Source organism: Heterodontus francisci, chromosome 1 (assembly GCF_036365525.1).
Source record: "Heterodontus francisci isolate sHetFra1 chromosome 1, sHetFra1.hap1, whole genome shotgun sequence".
Taxonomy (NCBI): Eukaryota; Metazoa; Chordata; class Chondrichthyes; order Heterodontiformes; family Heterodontidae; genus Heterodontus; species Heterodontus francisci.
The window spans coordinates 158934258-158962017 of NC_090371.1; the positions used below are offsets into that span (position 1 = coordinate 158934258).

General features: G+C 42.2%; 2 protein-coding genes across 8 annotated transcripts in view; one reads left to right on the plus strand and one right to left on the minus strand.

The window, feature by feature from the left end:
• Window positions 1-23229, plus strand: part of lcorl (ligand dependent nuclear receptor corepressor-like) — a 168607-nt gene extending 145378 nt beyond the window's left edge. For 6 of the 7 annotated variants that reach the window (XM_068037610.1, XM_068037620.1, XM_068037625.1 and 3 more), the window contains one exon: window positions 22855-23229. In XM_068037610.1, the coding sequence (XP_067893711.1) occupies window positions 22855-23000 (146 nt within the window). In that variant the 3' untranslated portion in view covers window positions 23001-23229. The remainder of the gene's footprint in view (window positions 1-22854) is intronic. The other variant, XM_068037706.1, reaches the window with a different exon arrangement.
• ncapg (non-SMC condensin I complex, subunit G) overlaps window positions 1-27760 on the minus strand; it is a 78689-nt gene that overhangs the window by 7795 nt on the left and 43134 nt on the right. The window contains exons 12-18 of the mRNA XM_068037806.1: window positions 27637-27747; window positions 20355-20474; window positions 16237-16473; window positions 14949-15130; window positions 10386-10560; window positions 6451-6612; window positions 5374-5500 (exon numbers count right to left, since the gene is read on the minus strand). Of these exons, the coding sequence (XP_067893907.1) occupies window positions 5374-5500; window positions 6451-6612; window positions 10386-10560; window positions 14949-15130; window positions 16237-16473; window positions 20355-20474; window positions 27637-27747 (1114 nt within the window). The remainder of the gene's footprint in view (window positions 1-5373; window positions 5501-6450; window positions 6613-10385; window positions 10561-14948; window positions 15131-16236; window positions 16474-20354; window positions 20475-27636; window positions 27748-27760) is intronic.

Genomic DNA, 27760 nt, shown 5'->3' on the forward strand with positions numbered 1-27760 from the left:
ATGGCACTACGTAACGAGAGAAATTCTGGCAACAGCAATATTTGAACTCAAAAGAAAATCAGTAATACTGATTTTATAGATGAATTTAAACATTGCCTGTTGTAGTCATGTGACTATAGTAAACGGAAGTGAATTAGGGTTGATTAGAACATGGGAAAGGAAAGCCATGGACTTATAGTTTGTAAAATTTAAAAAGGGACAACCTTCTGAAATTGTATTCGTACATAATATATGACAATTATTTCTCTTTCACTGAACAGTAAAATCCCTAGGGATAGATGGAAACTAAAGGAGGCCAGGAAGGAGACTTGAGGCATTGGCAATTGTTATGTTGGAATCACAGGACACGAAAAAGGCATCAGATTAGAAAACTGGCCAAAACCATGCCCGTTAAAAAAATACATTAAATCAGACAACTGCAGACCCATTGAGTTTTGCATATGAATCGATGAACTGAAAAAGGCTAGCTAATCAGTCAATCATTTTTCAGTCATGATGCAACTAAGCATCATGACTCCCAGTGTTCCTTCCCACCAACAGTCATGTAATCACCTGGGAGAGACAGATGAAAACTCTAGGCCAATTCAGGAAAAAAATTCTGGGAAATTCCTGTCCGATCCTGAGGCTATCAAAATGAGATCAGGAGATCACAGTGAACGTATCTTTGCATGCAATAATATTAGTCATGTCAAGGAACTCATCCAGCAAATCTGCACACCCCGTACAAGCCAGCGCAGTCCAAGAGTCAATAAATCTTTGTATGAAGAAAAGCACCTGAAATCTAACCTATTATAATGCTTAGATGGTTTATATGCAATGATGCCTCATTTTCCCTAACCTATCTAGTAGTCAGTCCAAAAAGACAGTCTCTTCATTTCAAAAACTTCACCGCGAAGTCTACAGTTTCCTGGAGTAGACACACCAGCTCTCTAAGCCTATGATAACCACTGTATTTTAAACTAGGGATCATCCTATTGGATTTCCACTGAATTTTAAAAAAAAATATAAATGACTTGACTCAGTAGCCTGATGCAAACTGGTCGAATTTGCAGCTGACACAAATCTCCAAGAGTAATGAATTCAGAGGAGGGTGCTCAAAAATTACAGAAGTAGTTAGACAAAATTTGCAAACAATGACAGATGAAATTCAATATAGACAAATGTCAAGTTCTGCACACTGGAAGTAAAAATAGGAAGTATATATACCCAATGAATGAAATAGTTGACAATGAAGGTGAAAAAGATCTAGGAGTCTTAGTCGGTTTAATGCTCAATGTATTCAACCAAGGCAAAGTGGCATCAATAAGGTCATTATAACGTTGAACTAGGCAGCCAAAACAGTAGAGTACAAGTCAGAGGTAGCCATGATCAAACTATTTAGTGCTGTGGTCAAAGGATACCTTCAGTAGGTATTGAATTCTGATCACTGAGACATAATTCAAGTTCTGGCTGCAGTTAAAAAGGAGTCACAAGGCTGATTCCCAGTCTTAGAGGACTGAGTTATGAGGAAAGATGGGAGAAACTTCAGCTTTTCAGACTTGAAAGGTAGAACCTGAGAAGTGACTCTAAAGCGGTATTAAGATTGTAAACCTTGTAGAAAAGGTAAATCCAGAAAATTACTTTTAATTAAATTGTATGAATGGGACTAGGAGCCACAGGTTCAAACAAGTAAAACTGCCATCAGGAATTTTTTTCCTCACACAAAGAATAATCAGGACATGGAATGAACTTTGAAAGAGTAATAGATGCAAATAAACTGAAAATTACTTAAGAAACAATTGGATGTTACCATGGGTGGAGTCGGGGGGGGGGGGGGTGGGATGTAATTGGATGGATGAATTAAGTTGAGCCAAATGGCCCTTTCTTATCTATAACCATATGGTAGTACAAGCTAATTTGACTGCATTTGACTCCCATATACAATCTCTGAAATTCAATACATTGTTGTCATGAGAAAGTTTTAAACTCATCTCCAAGAATCTGCAATGCGTTGGTGTAAAGCAACAGTTGCACAATCCAGAGAATTCAATCTATACAGCTAAAGCTGTTTTCAGGCAGCCTCACAGGATCAATAGAATCTTACAATCAAGCTAGTAAATAAAATATTTATCCAAAAAAACTTGTGGATGGGACAAAACATGATCAGTTTCTCTGCACTACTGACAAGGTAACTCATCACACAGCTGATCTTCCTAGCTTGACATGGAAAAACACTGAAGTAACTAACTTGATTTTGAATCTTGTGGCACTCGATTAGTGAAAATACTGGCCTTAGTTGTTCACATTTCCCAGATGGGCAGTAAGATCCGAGGTATGGAAAAAATATAATCCTGAAGCCATGGCGTGAAATTGAGAGGGAAGTGGGCAGAATAAATTAACTATAGTCAATTATATCTTTATAGGGGAAAAGAAAAAAATCATTATTTGAGAACGTGTTTTGTACAATGTGGTTTACCTAGTCTCCAGCTGTGATCACAAGTTGTACAGAAGAGCAGGACCAATATTTACTCCTCAAACATGATTACTAAAAAGAGATTATCTGGTCAGATTTATTACAGTTTGCCTGACTTCCAGATTTGGATGAGCAGAAAAATTCTCTATTTAAATATTGGGAAGACCAATCATTCCCAGCACAGAGGGAGGCCATTCAGTCCATCCCAGCTCTCCACAGAGCTATCCAGTCAGTTCCACTCCCCTGCTTGATCCCTGTAACCCTGCAAGTTTATTTCCTTCAAATGGCCATCCAATTTCCTTTTGAAGTCATTGATTGTCTCCACTTCCACCGCCTATGGGTAGCAGGTTCCAGGTCATTACCACCCACTGCATTAAAAAAAAAGTTCTTCCTCATATTCCCCTGCATCTCTTGCCCAAAACCTTCAATCTGTGTCCCCGAGTCCTTGTACTATTAGTTAATGGTGTCACTCTCATGCAAGGAGCAATTGCGAACTATAAAAATGAACTGAGGAATTGAACTCCAAAATGGACACTTGTGTTGCAAGAAAAACCTGAGTAAGAGGTCAGGCGACCTCTCCTATATAGCAAATACACATGGTAACTGCTGGAACTCTGAGCCAGATGTCAAGTTTTGACAAAAGCATTAGAAATGTTAACAGTCCATTCTATGTTAATGGCTACCTTTTTCAACAAGTTGGACTAACAATGGCTTTGCAGACAGTCTCCAGACTCAAACTCAGGATAATAGGTGTGAAAAAACATCACTACTTCAAGATGGTATAGAAATGAGCATCATCCAAACCCATTGCCTAACAATGGGCACACTAAACTATTTATGAAAACACAATGAAAGAGAAACCTTGGTTACCTGACAGAAACCAAGACTCTGATGAATAGGTTTTAATAAGGCACACTACTGCTGAGCCAGAAGACAGGAGACTGAGAGAGATCTATTCCAGCAAAGACGATCTTGCCTGAATGCAATTTTAAAACTACCTCGAGGCAGAGACAGAAGGTGACCTTGGAAATTCCCTGAGAGATTGCAACAGGATTTTTCGCCAGACTGTTACTGAGATTTAACCAAAAATGGAAGGACTCTGGCTTGGGTCGGGTCTCCTTTGTAAATCCAAGCAGGCCTTTACCATAGCCTCTCTATCACCAAAATCGCTTGCTTCCACCTCAATGCTATCGCCCCTGCCTCAACTCATCTGCTGCTGAAACCCTCATCTACAACTTTGTTATCTCTGGACTCAACTATACCAATTCCCTTCTGGCTAGTCACTAAGGCTCCATAACTTGAGCTCATTCAAAATTCTGCTGCCTTCATTCACCCATCAACAATGTGCTCGCTGACCTGCAATGGTCTGGCAATGCCTCAATTTTAAGATTCTCATCCTTGTTTTCAAATCCCTCCAGAAAAGTCTGTACCGTAACATGTTAACACCACCCATGCCAGCTTTGGAACTGTGCAAGCTTCTGATACAGCTAAGAAAGTAAATTTCACAGCTCTCCCAGCTGTTAAAATGTCTCTTAGTATATTTGGTCAGATTTAAAAGATCTTAAAGCAGCAATATTTCCATAGACATCAAAGGCACTCACTGCATCATAACTAGCAAATGATGCATGCCAACTGGAATGGTGTATATGTCTGCTGCCTTTAACTTGGCACCTATTTTTTCATATCTCAGATTGTTGTTCTACGTTAAAGGTGCTACATTAGTGCAAGTTTTTATTGCCTATGTCGATATCTTTTCTACCAACACGTTTTATACTTCTTGGACTCTTTTATGAAGGAATCTTAGCACTGAAAAGCAGAGTGCAACATAAATATGTCTGTGTCTTCAGACACAATTGCAACTGCCTCTCAGCTAAATCGGGTTGCAAGCAATGCATGGAAAAATTAGATTCCCTGCTTCTCCATGTGTGCGCTTCAGGTTCATCACTTCCTCAGTGCAGCTTTCAGTGACCTTGTCACAAGCATCCATCACCAAGCCAATAAACCAAACTTTCCCAATGAGCTTTCCACTGTACTATAGTGCCTCAACTCTCCAAGCAAAATTATGAAAACACTTAAATAAAAACAAAATACTGCAGATGCTGTAAATCTGAAATAAAAACAAGAAATGCTGGAAATATTCAGGTGAAATGTTAATTCTGCTTCTCTCTCCACAGATGCTGCCAGACCTGAGTATTTCCAGCATTTGTTGTTATATTATATATTATATTATTTATGAAAACAATTCTTTTGTTACAAGGGTTTGCTCAGAATTTTCTAAATTGTTGAACTTTAAGACATGGGACAAGGTTCTTGAGTTGTACACCTAGTTCCAATCCTTTACCACATTTCTGTGCTCTTGATAGATGTACTTCTTTAGACAGACACATCAACACAGGAAAGTGGCATTGAGGTAGATAATCAGCCATGATCTAATTGAATGGCATAGCAGGCTCGACAGGTTGAGTGGCTTACTCCTGCTCCTATGTTCAATCCACTAATGCTTAATCCTTCACTCAGGTAAAACCTGCTAGATTTGCAAGTCTCCTAGATACTCTACAAGGCTCATGCCTTTGATTATACAGAAGATAACTCTGCTGTGCAGCCATCATTTTTTAAATTCTCTTACAAGGGCCGACATGTTTGGTTTCCTCAGGGATCCATGTAGCATAGATAAATCCCATGGCAGAGAACCCAAAGGCCTTAGTATTGCAATATTTGTTTATGTCAATGCATCATTGCATGTAGGTGGAAAATGAAGTCACCCAAGCAGCCTGGAAACTTAATATTTTGTTTTCTTAATTCAATTCATAACCTGAAGACATCCATAGGACTATTGTGCACGGGAAAGATGGAGGCTGGAAGTGATAACATTATCTTGTAACAACCATTTGAAGAGATTTTATTTGTGAAGTAGGTCATACCTTTGTCATTTTCATTTGTTCTTTCTGTTGTGGCGTCATATCTACTCTTCCCATTTTCTCCCGATCCACCGTTTAAGTGACTAATAATTTTCTCAATGACTCGCTGATTTACTTTGTTTTTCATTTCCTACAATGGAGATCAATCCAATCAGCATACAAAATATTCAAGATCCAAATTCAGAATTTTAAAATGTAATTTTCATCCTTTCACATTATTCAAAGATCCTAATTATAAACACAAAATTCTAATTCTAGCATATCAAAAATAAATAGTCCATTTATCAAAATTCAGAACTTTGAATATACGCACACTGCTTGGACAACAGCAGTTTTCTATTTTGAAACAATTGTGCTAGAGTTCAGAAAATAAAATGTCTCAATGTAAGTGCTGTGGGAGGCACAGCCTGTTTTAGATAATGCTACTAAGTATTTGTAAAGTACTTTTGAAATTAAATATTTACATCTCATAGTTGCAGACTAATATTACATTGCTTTTTAGAAAAAAAGGATCGTTGTTGGAAAGTGGGGGTGAAGGGGGAAGGGGCAGAAAGAGAGGAGGGAGTACTTTCAAGGAAAGAAAGACTTGGATGGTGGTGAAGGAAAGAACCAAGCCTGTTTTTAAAATATATAAATATCTTTCAAGAACAATTACTTCCAACGGAAGCAGATTTCAAAGCAAGCTCAAGAGACTTCACATCACATTCTTTAAAGGAGTACCAAAATAAATGCCTGTTCATTGCAAAAGGGAGAATGGAACAAGGCAACTGATTAGTGAGGCTATAAAAATCAATGGGACTAGAGAAAGCTCACCAAATGTGAAATCTTAAAGGGCCAACTCCGAGAGTGATTTGCTCCTACAGGATAGAGAAAATTCCTGTTTCCTTGTTGAACACGAGGCCTATTTCTAACACTAAAGCTCAATGAACAATTTTTACTATTTCATACTTCTTTCATTCAGAATAGTTTTTCTTCAAACTCCAAAACAAAGTCTGCTAATACCAATTCTGATGAAGACAAATCTATCTTTCTGGTTATAATCATGCATGTTCATGTTATCATGTTATAATTAAACGTAACCTTAATTTCATCTAGGAGAACACACAACTGCTCTTTGCATGGTCTTGTAGAGAGTTCAAGCAATCCCAGAGTTTTGACCAAAATACGAATGTCTGGGGAATCAGGATCCTTCAATATTTCATTGCAGATCTTCACAGCCAGGTTGTCATGCACTGTAAACACCTATGCAAATAAAACAATATTTTGGATAGCAATGCAAGGTCTATATAGGACTATACATATCCCCCATTTATTTGCATTCATTCATGAGATGTGGGCATCGCTGGCAAGGCCAGCATTTAGTGCTTGTCCCTACTCGCCCTCAAGGTGATGGTGAGCCCAAATTTACTTTTAGATTCCCAGATTGGACACCGCCGCCTAATCGATACACACAGATAATCTTGTGAAGTGGAGGTAACTGCTGCTAGAAAACGCACAATAGCAACATGAGTTGACTTTCTCCCATTTTCACCTGCTGCAGGAAACAGTAAATGCATCTATCCCACCCACCACTGCCCTATGTTCACTCGACAACTGCTGTCCCATTACACATATTCCTCCAGGATATTTGTACACACATAAATAAGGTCTTGCCATCTATGAACTTATTGTGCAAGATTGTATTGACATCATCGCTAAATTTCCCATGGCCTCTCTGCTCCCAAGGTCTCAATTACTGTTAAAGCTATCTCTGATCACCCAGTTCCGTATACCCACTTCTAACTGTGCCGCTTAGATTTGCCAATTGAAAAAATTCTTCACCCAAGTAACTTCAATCACACCTTCAAGCTCTCAAATACCTAGCATCTGATCCTCCATTTCCTACGATGCTCTGCAAGTGCCAATAACTCCCTTACATCCACATTTGAAGAGGTTGAATTGAAGAGGTACGATTCCTAATGAAAATGAACACTAGAAGATTTGATGAATGCTCAAGGTTTCCTTCACTGAAAAAGCATGTCATAAACCTTGTGAAAACTAACTGTTTGGCATACTCAGTGATGGTAGAAACCAAATTCTTAAAAACCCATTCTCCTGTGACCCCAGCAAACACTTCACTATCTCCCATCCGGGTCATTCTTCCAGTCTGGCCCCCAACTTCACTTCCTCAAGTCCAAGGGGTGCAGACTTGATCATATATGGCACACAACCAATTTAGCCATCCACCATCAAATTTGGCTGGACCACATTAATAGAACCATAGAATCTCTAGCTGGCTTCACTCTTCTCTGCCAAAATCATCCATTATTCTAGGATTATCCCGGAAAGCAAAGATACATAACACTCCCACCCTAGGTTCTTTTCGCCATTACCAACCGTCTCCATAAGTTACACTCTTTCCCCCTTCACCACCCCCAACCTCGAATAAATGTAAGGAGTTGTGAACTTCATTCTTGGCAAGACAGGGACCATCAGCTGCATCCTTCTCCCACCCAACTCCGATATAGGTTGACTAGACTAATACTTGGAATAGGCAGGTTGCCTAATGAGAAAAGGTTGAACAGGCTAGGCTTATATCCGCTGGAGCTAAGAAGGGCAAGAGGCGACTAGATTGAAACATACAAGATCCTGAAGTGTCTTGATAGGGTGGATGTGGAAAGGATGCTTCCTCTTGTGGGAGAATCTAGAATTAGGGGTCACTGTTTAAAAATAAATGGTTGCCCATTTAAGACAGAAATTAGGAGAATTTCTTTCTCAGAGGGTTGTAAGTCTTTGGAACTCTTCCTCAAAAGGCAGTGGAAGCAGAGTCTTTGAATATTTTTACGGCAGAGGTAGATAGATTCTAGATGAGCAAGGGGGTGAAAGGTTATCGGGGTAGACAGGAATGTGGAGTTGAGGTTACAATCAGATCAGCCATGATCTTGTTGAATGGCGGAGCAGGCTCGAGGGGCCGAGTGGCCTACTCCTGCGCCTAATTCATATGCTCGTATGTGTGTTCATATGTTATCTCCACATTCCTATATCCTACTCATCCTCCTGAGACCCACCTCCTGTGAAGTGATTCATTTTGGTTGGAAAAACATGGAGAGGCTATATAAAACAAAGGGTACAATTCTAAAGGGGTTGCAGGAGCAGAGGGACCTGGGTGCATATATGCATAAGTCATTGAAGGTGGAAGAACAGATTGAGAGCACAGTTAATAAAGCATACAGTATCCGGGGCTTTATTAATAGGGACATAGAGTACAAGAGCAAAGAAGTTATGTTGAACTTGTATAAGACACTAGTTCGGCCTCAGCTGGAGTATTGCATCCAGTTCTGGGCGCCGCACTTTACGAAAGATGTGAGGGAATTGGAGAGAGTGCAGAAAAGATTCACGAGAATGGCTCCAAGGATGAGGACTTACAGTTATGAAGATAGATTGGAGAAGTTAGGACTGTTTTCCTTGGGGCTGAGAGGTGATTTGATAGAGGTATTCAAAATCATGAGGGGTCTGGACAGAGTAGATAGAGAGAAACTGCTCCCACTCATGAAAGGATCGAGAACGAGAGGGCACAGATTTAAAGTATTTGGTAAGAGAAACAAAAGTGACATGAGGAAAAGCTTTTTCACCCAACGAGTGGTTAAGGTCTGGAATGCACTGCCTGAGTGTGTGGCAGAGGCAGGTTCAATTGAAGCATTCCAAAGGGAGTTAGACTATTATATGAAAAGGATGTGCAGGGTTTCAGGGAGAAGATGGGGAATAGCACAACAGTGAATTGCTCTTTCGGAGAGCCGGTGTGGACACGATGGGCCGAATGGCCTCCTTCTGCACTGTAACAATTCTGGGATTCTGTGAATACTTGGTTCTGATACTTTAAACTGTTTGGAGAACAAAATAATAAAGCAATTTGGAACTTTTGTCTTTTTGTTCCACCTTTTCCTACCCTCCAGAGTACTTTAACTGAGGGCTAGATTACTATAATACAGTATATTTTGACACCACTGTGCTGGCCAAAGATTTGGAACAGGGCAGGACTTACAGCAAACAAGAGTCTATTTACTCATCAAAGAGTCTATTTAAACAGACACTACAAACTACCGCAAACAAAACTCATGACCAAAGCTACTGCAGTCTCCCGATAAAAGGAGGAAATGTAGTGAGTAGAGGAAACATATTATGCACATACAAAATCAATCCAAATCACTTACAAGTCTCAAGGTGTGACTGACAGGGGAATTACCCAATCATTTCCATTCTGGCTGGGACTTGTGATGTCACTATATGTAGCCTTAATCTAAACATGGTCACTAAGCCCTATGAAGTCTGTCTTATTGCCATGATTGGTTGATGCATGTGAACAGATGAACAGCTAGCTCAAGATCTTATCAATAGTTGACTTTCACAGCACTGTTGTAAACTGTTGGGAAATTCTCTCAAATACTCCTGATGGGAGAGCCATTCCAGGCAACATCTTTGTCTCTTTCTCAGGCTGATGAATTAATTGAACAGTTCTGTTTCAATAAGTGTGTTTGCAAGTAACAAATTAGGGCAGTTATCTCTCGAAGCCGGCACCAATACTCTACATGATATTTGTGTATTTCACTTACCTACAGGTTCTGAAGCCAAATGAAAAAGTTAACAAAAACAGTAGCCATAACTTTGTTTTAAAATTCCCAAAGCCCCAGTGCCTTGGATTTGTTAAGGTTTCACATGAAAAGGAATTTTATAACTCGAAACAAAATGAAACCCCGTTTGTCAAAAATTGCAAAAGGTTTGAAATAAATTCAAGCTATGTTTGAGCAAATAATGGTCGAAAAAAGACTACAGCGGTTGGAGTTTAAACATAAAAGAGCATGCATTACCACTCAAGAAAAAATATGCAAACAAAAAAAATACCCAGACCGACTGCAACTGCAAATAGTTGGGGAATGGAGGGATGGAAATACATTTTGTTTCCTTTGTCTAAACCAAGAATTATTTTGTTTGAAAAAACTGCCTGATCTACATAAAATAAAATTGTTAGTGCTGTATACCTGATAGTCCTGCATCTTGTTGTTTTGAGAATTAACAGCACTGGCTTGAGTCAAGTCCACAAAAAGCTCTGCTACATTGAGTGCATTAACTTCAGCTAAAGGAGAAGAAGCTGGTGCATAGAACAGGGTCTTCAAAGTAGGCAGGAAAGCTTCCTGAAAACATTCTTGATTTTTCCTGAGAGAGACAGGTTTTGCACAGTATTAAAACATAATTTCTATTTTATTTTGTTCAAGCAACACTTGCTTTCGAACCTTTATTACTTTCAACAGGGTTTCTGTTGGAAAGAGTACCACAAAGGCAACAGCAGAACCTGGAAATCTGAAATATAAACAGAAAATGCCGCAAATACTCAGCAGGCCAGTTAGCATCTGTGGAGACTGAAACAGTTAACATTTCAGACCAGTGAACTGGAAAATGTCACAGATCTAACAGGTTTTAGCCAAGTATAAAGGCAGAGAAAAGGCAGGAGGAAGAGAGGAAAGAACAAAAGGCAAGTTCTGTGATAGGGTGGAGTGATTAAATGAACAGCAGAATCATTACCAGCACCTGCTGTCTGGAAAAAAAAAAGGGAGCAGTGGATATCATCTGAAATTATTGAATTCAATGTCGAATCCAGAGGTTGTAAAGTGCCTAATGGAAAGATGAGGTGCTGTTCCTTGAGTTACATTGGAATAGTATAAGAGGCACAGAAGAGTGGTCAGAGTGGGAGTGAACTTAGAATTAAAATGGCAAGCAACCAGAACCTCTGGGTCATCCCTGCGGAATTTATTTATTTATTTAGAGATACAGCACTGAAACAGGACCTTCGGCCCACCGAGTCTGTGCCGACCATCAACCACCCATTTATACTAATCCTACACTAATCCCATATTCCGACCACATCCCCACCTGTCCCTATATTCCCCTACCACCTACCTATACTAGGGGCAATTTATAATGGCCAATTTACCTATCAACCTGTAAGTCTTTGGCTGTGGGAGGAAACCGGAGCACCCAGCGAAAACCCACGCAGACACAGGGAGAACTTGCAAACTCCACACAGGCAGCACCCAGAATTGAACCCGGGTCACTGGAGCTGTGAGGCTGCGGTGCTAACCACTGCGCCACCCATAATGAACAGAGGTGTTCAGCAAAATGATCACCCAGTCCGCGTTTGGTCTTCCCACATAGTGAGTGGCGAATACGATATATTAAAAGTACCATCAATAAATCGCCGTTTTACCTGGAAGGAGTGTTCGGAGCCCTGGATGGTGGGAAGGGGAGCAGGTATTGGGGTGATAGAAGAGTGGACCAGGGTGTTATGGAGGGAATGGTCCCTTCTGAATATTGAAAGGGGAAGGGAGAAAAAGATGTGATTGGCGATGGCATCGTGCTGGATATAGCAGAAATGACAGAAGATGATCTATTAAGTGTGGAGACATGGGGGGGAAGGTGAGGACAATGGGAATCCTGTCGTTGGTCTGGAAGGGGCAGAGGAGAGAATAGAAGTATGGGAAATAGAATGGACATGATCAAGGGCCCTGTCAACATGGAGGAGGAGAATCCTCAGTTGAGGGAAAAGGAAGACATATCGCAAGCACTGTTGTAGAAGGTGACATTATCAGAACAGATGCAACAGAGACAGAGAAACTGGGAGAATGGAAGAAAGTCCTTACAGGAAGCAGGCTTGATTAAGTGTAATCAAGGTAACTGTGGGAGTCGGCAGGCTTACAAGTAGACATTGGTTGATAGCCTATTGCCAGAAATGTAGATAGAAAAGTTGAGGAAGGGAAGGGAACAGTTGGAGATAAATCATGTGAAGGCAAGGAAGGAGTGGAAATTTTAAACAAAGTTGAGCAATGTTCAAGGCGAGAGCAGGAAGTGTCACTGATGGTCAGCAATGTAGCAGAAAACAGGTGAGTGAGGAGACAAGAAAGAGTAAGACTGGAACAAAGAATGCTCTACATACCCCAAAAAAGACAGGCACAGCTAGGACCCATACAAGTTCCCCTAGTGGCACCTTTAATTTGGTGAACGAGAGAGGAGTCAAATGAGAAGTTGTTCAATGTAAAATCAACTTCAGCCACGCGGAGGTGGTGGTGGATGCTTGACTGGTTGGGCCTCCATTCAAGGAAGAGGAGGAGGTTCCCCAGACCCTCCTGGAGGGAAATGGAGGTGTAGAGCGATTGCGACTCCATGGTGGAGGGGAGACGGTTAAGGCTAGGAAACTGGAATCTATTGAAGTGGCGGAGAGTATTGAAAGAAATTGGGCGAGGAAGAAAATAAAGTTGAGATAGGAAGAAACAATTTCTGTGGGGAAAGAACAGGTTGAAACGATGGGCCTAGTAGGGCAGTCCTGTTTGTGGACCTTGGGAAGGATGTAGAAGCGGGCTGTGTAGGGGGACATCTTCAGAGATAGCGACATCAATGGCTGGGAAATGGTGACTTGATCTTGAGTGGTGGAGCTGTGGTTTGGGGCAGGTAGGAGGTGATGTTGGAAAATAAGTGCTCAGCCTCCACAAGGGAGTGGCTTGTTCGCCAAATAACACATCATCCTTGTCAGCAGGTTTAATGACAATTTTAGGGTTGAAACTGAGAGCACAGAGTGCTGCAAGTTGGGTGGGTAGGGAGGTTACAGTAAGTGAGGGGAGTAAAGTGAGATATCTGATGCCAAGTCGGCAGCTCCAAATGAGAAGATCTAGAGAGGGTAAGAGGCCAGAGGGAGGATGTGAAGTAGAATGAGAATTCTGAAGTTGAGAAAAAGGATCCATTGTATAGGGAAGGAAGATTCCTGACCAAAGGAGTGGGCGTAGAGGCAAAGATGACAGAAGAGTTCAGCATCATGTCAAGTTCATAATTCATTGAGTTGGGGGCTTTTTATCTCATCAGCTCTGGCAAAACTAGCAATATTAACTTAAACAGGGAGACTTATGCAAATATGTAACATTTAAACTGCAAACCTTCTTAGGTCAAGTGTTTACAACATTTTCAGTTATATCCAAAATGTACAAAAAGTCCTGGCAAACTTTCAGAATGGGAATGTAGTTACAGAATGACCTTCAAATTTCTATTTTTAAAAAATCTGCATTTTTTAACACATCTAACCCAAAACAAAATGCCTACTTCATACATCTAATGCGAAAAATTCAATTCGAACATACATACATATTAGGAGCAGAGTAGGCCACTTGGCCCTTTGAGCCTGCTCCGCCATTCAATAAGTTCATGGCTGAACTGATTACTCCACATTTCCACCTACCGCCGATAACCTTCCACACCCTTGCTGTAATCCAACTCAACAATTTGATATTGTTCTTTACAGGACAAACTCCAAAGTCAACTCTCCAATTTTTTCTTAATTCTTTCATGGGATGTGGGCATCGCTGGCTAGGCCAGCATTTATTGCCCATTTCTAATTACCCAAGAAGGTGGTGGTGAGTTGCTTTCTTGAACCGCTGCCGTCCATGTGGTGTACCCACATCCACAGTGTTGTTAGGAAGGGGGTTGCAGGATTTTGACCAGCGACAGTGAAGTAACAGCGATATAGTTCCAAGTCAGGATGGTGTGTGGCTTGGAGGGGAACTTGCAGGTGATGGTGTTCTCACGCATCTGCTGCCCTTGTCCTTCTAAGTGGTAAACGTCATGGGTTTGGAAGGTGCTGTCGAAGGAGCCTTGGTGAGTTGCTGCAGTACATCTTGTAGATGGTACACACTGTTGCCACTGTGCATCAGTAGTGGAGGCAGTGAATGTTGAACGTGGTGAATTGAGTGTCAATCAAGTGGGTTTCTTTGTCCAGGATGGCACTGAGCTTCTTGATTGTTGCTGGAGCAGCACTCATCCAGGCAAGTGGAGAGTATTCCATCACACTCTTGACTTGTGCCATCTAGATGGTAGACAGGCTTTGGGGAGTCAGGAGGTGAATTACTCACCACAGAATTCCCAGCCTCTGACCTGCTCTTGTAGTCACATTACTTATATGGATTGGTCCAGTCAATGGTAACCCCCTAGGATGTTCATAGTGGGGGATTCAGCAATGATAATGCCATTGAATGTCAAGGAAAGATGGTTGGATTCTCTCTTCTTGGAGATGGTCATTGCCTGGCACTTGTGTGGCGCGAATGTAATTTGCTACTAATCATCCCAAGCCTGGATGTTGTCCAGGTCTTGTTGCATATGAACTGCTTCAGTATCTGAGGAGTCATAAATGGTGCTGAACACTGTGCAATCATTAGCGAACATCCCCACTTCTGACCTGATGATGGAGGGAAGGTCATTGATAAAGTAGCTGAAGATGGTTGGGCCTCGGACACTACACTGGTGGAACCCAAACTGCGTGTCAGTGAGAAGATTATTGCTGAGTATGTGTCTCTTGATAGCACTGTCAACGACACCTTCCATCACTTTGATGATCGGGAGTAGACTGATGGGGTGGTAAATGGTCAGGTTGGATTTGTCCTGCTTTTTGTGTACAATGTTTTAAATTTTACCTCATCTTCAGCAAAACCTCAGCTTTCAGTTTTATTGAACTCCTAAAAGTTTAAAAGTACATTAAAAAAATTTCAAACAGCAGGTAAAGTACAAACCTGTTCATAAATGCATACAGAGGAAAGAAAATCCCTAGGCAATGTCGAAGGAAAGTGTCCTCTTCAGTCACTGGATTGTACCATAACAAAATAAGCCGGGTAAGAATTTTGGGGCTAGAAAGTCTTCCAGAAAATAGCAGTTTAGCAAGACCTTCAGCAGCTACAGTCCTAAGCTCCATTATCTGAAAATACAAACAAGTTTTATTAGCGTATACAAAATTATAAGCAATGGGGCAAGGTGTGCCAGAGAGTGGTAGATATGGTATAGAGAAGAAAAGTGAAGGAAAGAAAGGAAGGGGAGAAGCCAGAGACGAGAGAGGAAGGAATGGGAGGAGGGGAAAGGAGGAAAAGGATGGGGGAAGGGATGCAAAGATGGATTGGGAGGGCGGGAGAAGAGGGAGTGTGGGAAGACAAGAGTGCATAAGTGTTCGAGGATCTGAATGAAAACGGCAAAGCTGGGAACTACATTTTCCCTGTAACCCACATCCAAAATGTAGCCAGTGGTATCACCTTTCACCACCAAACCATACCACCTACAACTTACAAGCAAAGAAAGAGAAAAGTCAAGAGTGTTGAGCTTCCATCTCCTTAATCTCCCCATCATATCCATCTACTTCCACTTCCATAACATTTCCTGCCTCCACCCCAACCTCAGCCCCTCTGTTTCTGAAACCTTCATACAAGCCTGTCATCTCTAGACTTGACTATTCTAATTCTCTCTTGGCAGACCTCCCATCCTCCATAAATGTCAGCACAACTGTGCTGCACATATTCTATCTCGCACCAAGTCCCATTCACTTTTCACACTGTTCTTGCTGACCTACATTAGCTCCCAGTCCCTTAATTTCTCCAATTTAGTAATTCTTATCCTCTTGTTTTAAATCCCCCATCTCGAACATCCTCCAGCCCTCAAACCTGCTCCCGACTACTTCATTTCTCTGACTCTGGTACTTTGAGCACCCGCCGGACCAGCCCCTCCAACGTTCATTCTACCATTGGTGGTCATCTAGACAGCATGTTCTGTAATTCCCTGTCTAAACATTTCTCTCTCTACACCACCCTTTTTCTTTAAAACTCACTGTTTTAACCAAGCTTTTAGACACAAAAGGTGTGACAAAAATGTAACAGCAAGAACTGTCGCAGACAAGAAGTGCCCACAGAAGTAAAATTTTGCATGAGTATAGTATGCAGGTTAAAAGACGTTACCCCACCTGCCATGATCAGACACTCCCACCCCAAATAAACTGAAGCCCCATAAGCACTTCGAAAAGACACCAGTAATTCATACCTCATTGTCTAAGTATCCTAAGAGGAGTGCAAGGATACTGTTGACTGTGTCAGTTTCCACTTCAGACTCTTTTGATTCATCTTTTGATTTCACAATTTCACTCTCAAATTCCTCATTTTGTATTTCTTGAGATTTATGAGGACTGGGTTTGAAAGCCTCAATCCCAAATACCTGCAAAATGTCAAATACTGCGCGCAATGCACTGATTTTCACTTTGGCCTCATCCAGTTGAGCAATCTATGACACAAAGGGAAAGGTATATTAGTATTTGTTCATGCAGACAGTATCTTGCAATTAAAATTTGTGCATTTATTATGACCATTGCCCAGGTCATGATCAGAGTTTCAGTCTTCTTCCTGATTGTGTCCAAAGTGAAAATTCTTGCCTAACCAATTGGGACAATAAAAACAAGAAATGCTGGAAATAGTCAGCAGGTCTGGCAGCATCTGTGGAGAGAGAAGCAGAGTTAACGTTTCAGGTCAGTGACCCTTCAGAACTCTCTCTCCACAGATGCTGCCAGACCTGCTGAGTATTTCCAGCATTTCTTGTTTTTATTTCAGATTTCCAGCATCTGCAGTATTTTGCTTTTATTTTGGCAATTGGTGCAGTTCAATTAATACAGCTGAAAATGGGTTTCTCTCGAAAAACCAGCATTTTAATCACAGCATTGTTTCATCACCCATGAGTAACCCAATTTTAAATTACTGCAAATGGCTTGTAAAATATACAGAACCATTTGCTAGTTATATTGAGGTACCGTAGTCAGTTCCTTAGTGAAATTAAACAAAAATTAAATTCAAAAACTTTTAAAACATGTGTAGTAGAGTCCTTGCACCCAAAAGAACCAGCTTAATTTGAAGAGCCTCATCAGACATGCAAATGAGCACAATTAGCAGAAATTCTTAATGGTGATTAATTCATCTAGGAGGCATGACCAGTTTTAGGGGTAGGGTATGATTCTAGTACAATGTTTTTAAAACTAGCACAAAAAACTCTATTTGCACTGGATGTAATTCGTGCTTAAAATTCAGTAATCTTTTACCCCGATTAAACAGATATCAGGCAAATTACGCTGCAAAAGACAATGCAATCAAATGGAAACTCTACCCAGTTAAGCGTGCTTCTGTCTTTCCTAATTAATGAAGAGCAAAATTAGGAAATATCATATTTTGCAAAACATGGCCCCTAATTTCAATGAGTAAGAGGGACTTAGCAACAGGGAGAGTGTGCGCGTGTGACTGGAAAGACAGATAAAAAGAGCCAAAAGGACATATCCAAGAGCCAATCCCAAGATACATTAGAATTCACAGCAAATTTACAAACTGGCACGGTCAGACCAAGGTCCCTTCTCTTCCCCACCCCGCCCACAAATGGTGTCAGACCCATGTTTTCTCCTCCGCTCACTGCTGACAGACACAATGAATCCACCAATGAGACAAACTCCATATTCCATCCCAGTCTGCCATCATGTGATAGAATATATGCTTCCAAACCCCATCACAAAAAATCTACACAATGTTAAGAAAAAACCTCCTTCCAATCACAATAAACCAAAGATATCTAAGATACATCTCCAATAACCTACTAGCAAACCCCACCCCTCCTCCCAGCGGTTCAGATAGATTAAAAAAAAACGTTTGATAATAGCATTGTCAAACTTGTTTGACTTGAGGGGAGCGCATCATATACCCATAACAATATTACCTGAACAGTTCTGCAATTCTATTTACAGTACTCCAACATACAGGTATGTCGTACACAAGCCTCAAATTCTAAGGAAGTCATGCCCTGCTTTACAATCACCAGTACCCTCATGCAGAGTTTAACATTCTTTTTGTAATCCAAAATGCCACTCCCCAAAAGATAACCCTGCTACCCACACACCCTAAATCTCATTCCAAAGCGTATTATCCTAAACCTCACTGCTGGCCTCTACTTTCCTCCCAGACCTGTCTCCACCACAATTCAGCAAATACAGTTCCACCAGTGACACTCAGCTCCAGATCTCATTACAGCCTTGGTCCAAGCATGGACAAAAGAGCTGAATTCCAGAAGTGAGACGAGAGTGACTGCCCTTGACGTTAAGGCAGCATTTGCCAGAGTGTGGCACCCAAAGTGCCCTGGTAAAATTGAAGTCAATGGGAATCGGGGAGAAAACTTCCCACTGTTTGAAGTCATACCTCGTACAATGGAATCTGGTTGCAGTTGTTGGAGGTCAATCATATGAACCGCAGGACATCGTTGCAGGAGTTCCTCAGGACAGTGTCCTAGGCCCAACCATCTTCAGCTGCTTCATCAATGACCCTCCCTCCATCATAAGGTGTGAAGTGGGGATGTTCGCTGATGATTGCAGAGTGTTCAGTACCATTCGCAACTCCTCAGATACTGAACATATGAATTAGGAGAAGTCGGCCATTCGGCCCCTCTAGCCTGCTCCGCCATTCAATAAGATCATGGCTGATCTGTTTGTGTCTCCAATTTCACACTCCCACCCCCCATCTACCCTGATAACCTCTGATTCCCTTGCCTAACAGGAATCTACCCCCGCCTTAAAATTATTCAATGGCCCTGCCTCCACCACCTTCTGAGACAGAAAGTTCCGAAATCGCACAACCCTCAGAGAAAACCGTTCTCCTCATCTCTGTCCTAAAAGGGCGACCCCTAATTTTAAAACAGTGTCCCCTAGTTCTGGACTCCCCCACAAGAGGAAATATCCTTTCCACATCCATCTTGTCAAGACGGTTCAGGATCGTATATACTTCAATCGAGTCTCCCCTCATTCTTCTAAACTCCCATGAAAGCAAGCATAATCTGTCCAACCTTTCCTCATAAGACACCCCGATCATTCCAGGTATCAATCTAGTAAACCTCCTCTGAGCCGCCTCCAATGCATTCACATTCTTCCTCAAATAGAGACCAAAACTGCACACAGTATTCGTGATGTGGTCTCACCAATGCCCTGTATAACTGAAGCATAACATCCTTACTTCTATTTTCAATTCCTCTCGTAATAAAGGATAGCATTCCATTAGTCTTCTTTATGACTTGCTGTACCTGTATACTAACTTTTTGTGACTCATGCACTAGGACAACTAGATCCCTCTGCACCTCAGAGTTCTGCAGTCATTCTCCGTTTAATACTGTGCTTTTTTATTCTTCCTGCCAAGGTGAACAACTTCACATTTTCCCATGTTATACTCCATCTGCCAGATTTTTGCCCACTCACTCAACCTATCTATACCAGTCTGCGAGCTCCTTACGTCCTCTTCACAACATACTTTTCTACCTATCTTTGACTCATCTGCAAATTAAGCAACCATGCCCTCGCACCCCTCATCTAAGTCATTGATATAAATTGTAAAAAGTTGAAGCCCCAGCACAGACCCCTGTAGGACTCTACTCGTCACATCCTGCAAATCAGAAAAGGACCCATTTATGCATACTCTGTTTTCTGCCAGCCAGCCAATCTTCTACCCATGCTAATATGTTACACCCTACACCATGAGCTCCTACTTTGCGCAATAACCTTTTATGTGGCACCTTGTCAAATGCCTTCTGAAGCAGACCATGCCTGCTGCTGTGGCGGGATCTGAACCTCTGTTCCCTGGGCCTCTGGATTACTAGTTCAGTGACATTACCACTACGCCACTGTCTCCCCCTAAATTTGGGAACTATAATTGCTGTACCTTGACTGTCGCTGGGTCAAAATCCTGGAACTCCCTCCCTAACAGCACTATAAGTGTACCTACACTACATGGACTGCAACGGTTCAAGAAGGTGGTTCACCACTACCTTCTCAAGGGCAGTTGGGGATGGGCAATAAGTGTTCACCTTGCTATATTGCTCACATCCCAAGAACAAATCTTTATAAAAAGGAAACCCTGGAAACCCACAGCATTTAAAGTCATAGTCATAGAGTTATACAGCACAGAACCAGTGGATATTTCTTTTTAATACAAGTCTTTTTCAATATCAAAATGGAAGAGTATGTAATAATACAGTATTCAATGAGACATTACTGTCCTGTTTATCCAAACTACATTGGTAAAATTCAGGAAATCACAAGCAGGAAATTGAAGTGAAAGATTTACTTAATTATAGACCAGCCCACTAATTACCTGTAATAACAGTGGCAGGTGCTGAATCGCAAAATCTTTGTTGTGCAATGCAGAAGAACCCAAACACAAGACTGCCATGTTTCTTACTGCAGGATTAACATTTGCAATGCTTGGCAGTATCTAAAATTGAGGAAAACACAAACATTCGAAAGAAAAAAATATATGTGAAATACAATTTTACTGAATAACAGTTACAGGATGCAAAGTATCTACAAGAACTTAAAAGAAATACACTCCTGGCACTCCAAGTAGCGTCGCAACATCGAATACTAATAAAACTTGCATCCCCCACACCCCCAATACAAATCAGAACTTTTAATATGCCTCTTCCTGTCAACCAGTATCTGACACCCCCTCTCTACTGAGTTCTTTTAGATTCTCGGTATGTAGCCAGTGAAGTGCAAGAATGGGGTAAGCTTCTTGCCCTGGCACCAATTAGAATCCAGAGTTGACATTTTTGAAAGATGAGGGCCTATGGAAACATAGAAAATAGCAGCAGGAATAGGCCATTTGGCCCTTTGAGCCTGCTCTGCCATTCATTATGATCATGGCTGATCATCCCACTCAGTAATCTGTTCCCACTTTCGCCCCATATCCTTTGATCCCTTTAGACTAAAGAGCTATATCTAACTCCTTCTTGAAAACATACAATGTTTTGGCCTCAACTGCTTTCTGTGGTAGCGAAGTCCACATGCTCACCATTCTCTGGGTGAAGACATTTCTCCTCATCTCAGTCCTGAAAAGGTTTACCCCGTATCTTTAGACTATGACCCCTGGTTCTGGACTCCCCCACCATCGGGAACATACTTCCTGCATCTACCTTGTCAAGTCCTGTTAGAATTTTATAGGTTTCTATGAGATCCCCCCTCACTCTTCTGAACTCCAGCGAATATAATCCTAACCGACTCAATCTCTCCTAATACGTCAGTCACACCATCCCAGGAATCAGTCTGGTAAACCGTCACTGCACTCCCTCTACAGCAAGAACATCCTTCCTCAGATAAGCAGACTCAAAACTGCACCCAATATTCCAGGTGTGGCCTCACCAAGGCCCTGTATAATTGCAGCAAGACATCCCTGCTCCTGTACTTGAACCCTCTCGCTATGAAGGCCAACATACCATTTGCCCTTTTTACTGCCTGTTGCACCTGCATGCTTACCTTCAGCGACTTGTGTACGAGAACACCCAGGTCTCACTGCATACTCCCCCCCTCTCAGTTTATGGCCGTTCAAATAACAATCTGCCTCCCTGTTTTTGCTACCAAAGTGGATAACCTCACATTTACCCACATTTTCCTGCATCTGCCATGCATTAGCCCACTCACTCAACTTGTCCAAATCACCCAGAGCCTCTCTGCATCCTCCTCACAACTCACCCTCACACCCAGTTTTGCGTCATCTGCAAATTTGGAGATATTACATTTAGTTCCTTCATCTAAATCATTAATATATATTGTGAATAGCTGTGGTCCTAGCCCCGATCCCTGCGGTACCCCACCAGTCACTGCCTGCCATTCGGAAAAAGACCCATTTATCCCTACTCTGTTTCCTGTCCGCCAACCAACTTTCTGTCCATCGCAATACACTACTCCCAACCCCATGCACTTCAACTTTACATGCTAATCTCTTATGTGGGACTTTGTCGAAAGCCTTCTGAAAGTCCAAATAAACCACATCCACTGGCTCCCCCTCATCAACTCTACTAGTTACATCCTCGAAGAATTCTAGTAGATTTGTCAAGCATGATTTCCCTTTCGCAAATCCATGCTGACTCTGCCCGATTCTACCACTGTTCTCTAAGTGCTCTGCTATAAAATCTTTGATAATGGACTCTAGAATTTTCCTCACTTCCGACGCCAGGCTGACTGGTCTATAATTCCCTGCTTTCTCTCTACTTCCCTTTTGAAATAGTGGGGTTACATTAGCTGCCCTCCAATCTGTAGGAACTGTTCCAGAGTCTATACAATCTTGGAAGATGACCACCAATGCACCCACTATTTCTAGGGCCACTTCCTCAAGTACTCTGGGATGCTGACCATCAGGCCCTGGGGATTTATCGGCCTTCAATCCTATCAATTTCCCCAACACCATTTCTCTACTAATACTGATTTTTCAGTTCCTCTGTCTCACTAAGCCCTGTGTTCCCCAACATTTCTGGTATGATATTTGTGTCCTCCTTTGTGAAGGCAAAACCAAAGTATGCATTTAGTTGGTCAGCCATTTCTTTATTCCCCATAATAAATTCCCCTGTTTCTGACTGTAAGGGACCTACATTTGTCTTCACCAATCTTTTTCTCTTCACATACCTATAGAAACTTTTATAGTTACACAATGATGGAGGATGCCAGGAAGCAAGATTGCACAAAAGATGCTCTGTGCCCACCCACTATCACATGCAATTAGAGGGGCAAAAGTAGCGCTGATGCAGTTAGGACAAGACCTCAAATATTTAATTAACATGTGAATGCCTGACTAATAGTTATGTTGAATGGTCTTTCAGAAGCATCAACTCAAGAACCATCCAGCTGGACCAGTCATTGCAGCAAGTCATGCTTAACACGGTATTTCATGAAAGAAATCGTGCCGGTGATCAAAAACCAGAATTGGCAGGAGTCATCAACTATTGACAGACCACAGCACACCTGAACAGAAGAACTTGTATTTATACAACATCTTTCATATCCTCAGGATAGCCCAAAGTCCTTCACAGATCATTAGTTTTGAAATATAGTCATTGTTGTTTTGTAGGCAAATACAGTAAACAATTCTCACACAGCAAGGTCCTACAAGCAATGACAGAGATTAATGATCAATTGATTTGTTTTACCTCATGGTACTGGTTGAGGGAAAAATGTTAACCAGGAAAATGAGAAAACTCCCAGCTCTTCTTCAAAAGATTAAAAAGAACTTGCATTTATCTACTGTTTTGTGACAATCATTGTGCTTGGGATGACTCAAAAAGTATCAGATCTTTTACATCCACAGGCATCAGTTTAACATCTGACCAACATGCAGCACTCTCTCAATACTGCAATGAAAAGTCCATCTAGAAGATTAATGTGTTCAAGTCCTAGATTGTGTGTTCAAGTCCTGGAGTGGGACCTTCTGATTCAAAAGGTGAGAGAGGCAAGCCCACCTGGCAAAGAACATGGGAATCTACCTTTTCAATATCTGGATCAGCAGACACAGAAGCTAAGTTATTTCTTGCATAGAAACCTGTAGCTTACATGCAGCAGATGGCTTCAATGATCACAAAATAAATGAGATTTTGTTTGGCTTTATTGTTGCCAGTATGATCTGTAGGAAAGTGACCATCCAGATCTTCTCACTCAAGAAGAAAGTAGTCAGTGCTGAAGTCCAGAATCTGTCAACAACTTCCTATGCCTTCAGGGATTTAAAGGTAATGGGAAAAACTTTAAAATTTCCTGACCGGATGAATAATTTACTATAACCCAAGTAAATTAAAATTTCTTTAGCTTATTAATAAGTACCTTGTTAGTGTATTATCACACTATTCCAAGAAAATCATTCCTCTCAGTTTCGATTACAACTAAGAGGGAAAACAAATGGATAGATCAAATATAACTATCACAGACGGTGGTTAATTGGTGCACTGGGACTGCCCAGGGAGGCGTCCCAAGCCGATAACATCAGTCATTTTAAAGAAAGAGCTGGACAGGCATTTAGTGTGAAAATGCATTGAGCGTTAAAAGTAATGAATTGTGTATTCTGCTTTTGAACTCGGGACCATCAAGATGGACCAAAATGGTCTCTTTCATTCCTGTGCACTTATATGTTCCTTCCGACCATGACTCATGGCCCTCCTGCCTTGGGCGCTATGGCGTTGGAAGGATGAATGAGAACGGGCAGAGACTGCTTGAGTTGTGTACCTATCATAACCTCTGCATCACCAACTCGTTCTTTCACACTAAACCCTGTCACCAGGTTTCATGGAGGCACCCAAGATCACGTCGTTGGCACCAGTTAGACCTCATTGTCACAAGGCGAGCCGCCTTAAACAGTGTTCAAATCACACGCAGCTTCCACAGTGCGGACTGCGACACCGACCACTCCCTGGTGTGCAGCAAGGTTAGACTCAGACCAAAGAAGTTGCATCATTCCAAGCAGAAGGGCCACCCGCGCATCAACACGAGCAGAATTTCTCACTCACAGCTGTTACAAAAATTTCTAAATTCACTTGTAACAGCCCTTCAAAACACTCCCACAGGGGATGCTGAGATCAAGTGGGCCCACATCAGAGACGCCATCTATGAGTCAGCTTTGACCACCTACGGCAAAAGTGCGAAGAGAAATGCAGACTGGTTTCAATCTCATAATGAAGAGCTGGAACCTGTCATAGCCGCTAAGCGCATTGCACTTTTGAACTACAAGAAAGCCCCCAGCGATTTAACATCCGCAGCACTTAAAGCAGCCAGAAGTACTGCACAAAGAACAGCTAGGCGTTGCGCAAACGACTACTGGCAACACCTATGCAGTCATATTCAGCTGGCCTCAGACACCGGAAACATCAGAGGAATGTATGATGGCATGAAGAGAGCTCTTGGGCCAACCATCAAGAAGATCACCCCCCTCAAATCTAAATCGGGGGACATAATCACTGACCAACGCAAACAGATGGACCGCTGGGTTGAGCACTACCTAGAACTGTACTCCAGGGAGAATGCTGTCACTGAGACTGCCCTCAATGCAGCCCAGCCTCTACCAGTCATGGATGAGCTGGACATACAGCCAACCAAATCGGAACTCAGTGATGCCATTGATTCCCTAGCCAGCGGAAAAGCCCCTGGGAAGGACAGCATTACCCCTGAAATAATCAAGAGTGCCAAGCCTGCTATATTCTCAGCACTGCATGAACTGCTATGCCTGTGCTGGGACGAGGGAGCAGTACCCCAGGACATGCGCGATGCCAACATCATCACCCTCTATAAAAACAAAGGTGACCGCGGTGACTGCAACAACTACCGTGGAATCTCCCTGCTCAGCATAGTGGGGAAAGTCTTTGCTCGAGTCGCTCTGAACAGGCTCCAGAAGCTGGCCGAGCGCGTCTACCCTGAGGCACAGTGTGGCTTTCGTGCAGAGAGATCGACTATTGACATGCTGTTCTCCCTTCGTCAGATACAGGAGAAATGCCGTGAACAACAGATGCCCCTCTACATTGCTTTCATTGATCTCACCAAAGCCTTTGACCTCGTCAGCAGACGTGGTCTCTTCAGACTACTAGAAAAGATCGGATGTCCACCAAAGCTACTAAGTATCATCACCTCATTCCATGACAATATGAAAGGCACAATTCAACATGGTGGCTCCTCATCAGAGCCCTTTCCTATCCTGAGTGGTGTGAAACAGGGCTGTGTTCTCGCACCCACACTTGTTGGGATTTTCTTCTCCCTGCTGCTTTCACATGCGTTCAAATCCTCTGAAGAAGGAATTTTCCTCCACACAAGACCAGGGGGCAGGTTGTTCAACCTTGCCCGTCTAAGAGCGAAGTCCAAAGTACGGAAAGTCCTCATCAGAGAACTCCTCTTTGCTGACGATGCTGCTTTAACATCTCACACTGAAGAATGCCTGCAGAGTCTCATCGACAGGTTTGCGTCTGCCTGCAATGAATTTGGCCTAACCATCAGCCTCAAGAAAACGAACATCATGGGGCAGGATGTCAGAAATGCTCCATCCATCAATATTGGCGACCACGCTCTGGAAGTGGTTCAAGAGTTCACCTACCTAGGCTCAACTATCACCAGTAACCTGTCTCTAGATGCAGAAATCAACAAGCGCATGGGTAAGGCTTCCACTGCTATGTCCAGACTGGCCAAGAGAGTGTGGGAAAATGGCGCACTGACACGGAACACAAAAGTCCGAGTGTATCAGGCCTGTGTCCTCAGTACCTTGCTCTACGGCAGCGAGGCCTGGACAACGTATGCCAGCCAAGAGCGACGTCTCAATTCATTCCATCTTCGCTGCCTTCGGAGAATACTTGGCATCAGGTGGCAGGACTATATCTCCAACACAGAAGTCCTTGAAGCGGCCAACACCCCCAGCTTATACACACTACTGAGTCAGCGGCGCTTGAGATGGCTTGGCCATGTGAGCCGCATGGAAGATGGCAGGATCCCCAAAGACACATTGTACAGCGAGCTCGCCACTGGTATCAGACCCACCGGCCGTCCATGTCTCCGTTATAAAGACGTCTGCAAACGTGACATGAAATCGTGTGACATTGATCACAAGTCGTGGGAGTCAGTTGCCAGCATTCGCCAGAGCTGGCGGGCAGCCATAAAGACAGGGCTAAATTGTGGCGAGTCGAAGAGACTTAGTAGTTGGCAGGAAAAAAGACAGAGGCGCAAGGGGAGAGCCAACTGTGCAACAGCCCCAACAAACAAATTTCTCTGCAGCACCTGTGGAAGAGCCTGTCACTCCAGAATTGGCCTTTATAGCCACTCCAGGCGCTGCTTCACAAACCACTGACCACCTCCAGGCGCGTATCCATTGTCTCTCGAGATAAGGAGGCCCAAAAGATATGTTCCTTCAATACCACCTCATCTGTGCAGCCAATGAAATCTGATGCCAATCTGAAACTGTGCAGAACTCTCATTTGCCAGAAGTAAGTTCACTCATTAATTTTTGCAGAAACTTTGGAGAACTCCTTTAAAAAGGAACAAGAGTCAGAACTATAAAAAAAATGGTAGTGGAGCCAAGATAGCAAAGATCAGTCCTAAAGATTGTAGCACACATATACCACTCTTACCGCAAAACGGTGAATGTTACTGATGAACATCATAAGCAAAAATAAACTGAATTATAGCCATATGGCAGCTCCGATAGGGCAAAGGATGGTAAAGCAATGGTGCTTCTAGCTGAAATCTCAAAGACAGACAGACATCTGGCTGGCAATGCAGTCTTTGAAGTCTAGGCTGTGTAGTTCTATTGCCTGGTTTCCTTGTTTGAACTTTCAGGTTTGGAAAGAGCTGTTTTTAGTACTGTTCAATAAATTCCAAATCGGAATACCAAGATCTGTTGGTATCGATAACTCAAAAGATATATAGATTAATGGGAACATGAATGTAAACTTTGTATATGCCCCTCCATCTCCCAGTCTCTATGCAGTATACAATGTGGCCCACAAAGACAAAATAGTTAGGAACTCAGACAACAAAATACCCTTCCTATAATGCAACTAAAATCTCAACTCTGATTTACATAGACATCGGTTAATAAACTAGGTTACAGTAAAGAAACCACGTAGTAAATATGAAAGCCATACCAAAGCCTCTGTTATTCCATTCAGAATTGGGCCCATTCCTTTTGTAACAGCCATCTGTTTGAGAAGCTCATAGCACATGATCAGGCATTTTAACATAGTTTCAGGATCATCCTTTTTTTTTTAT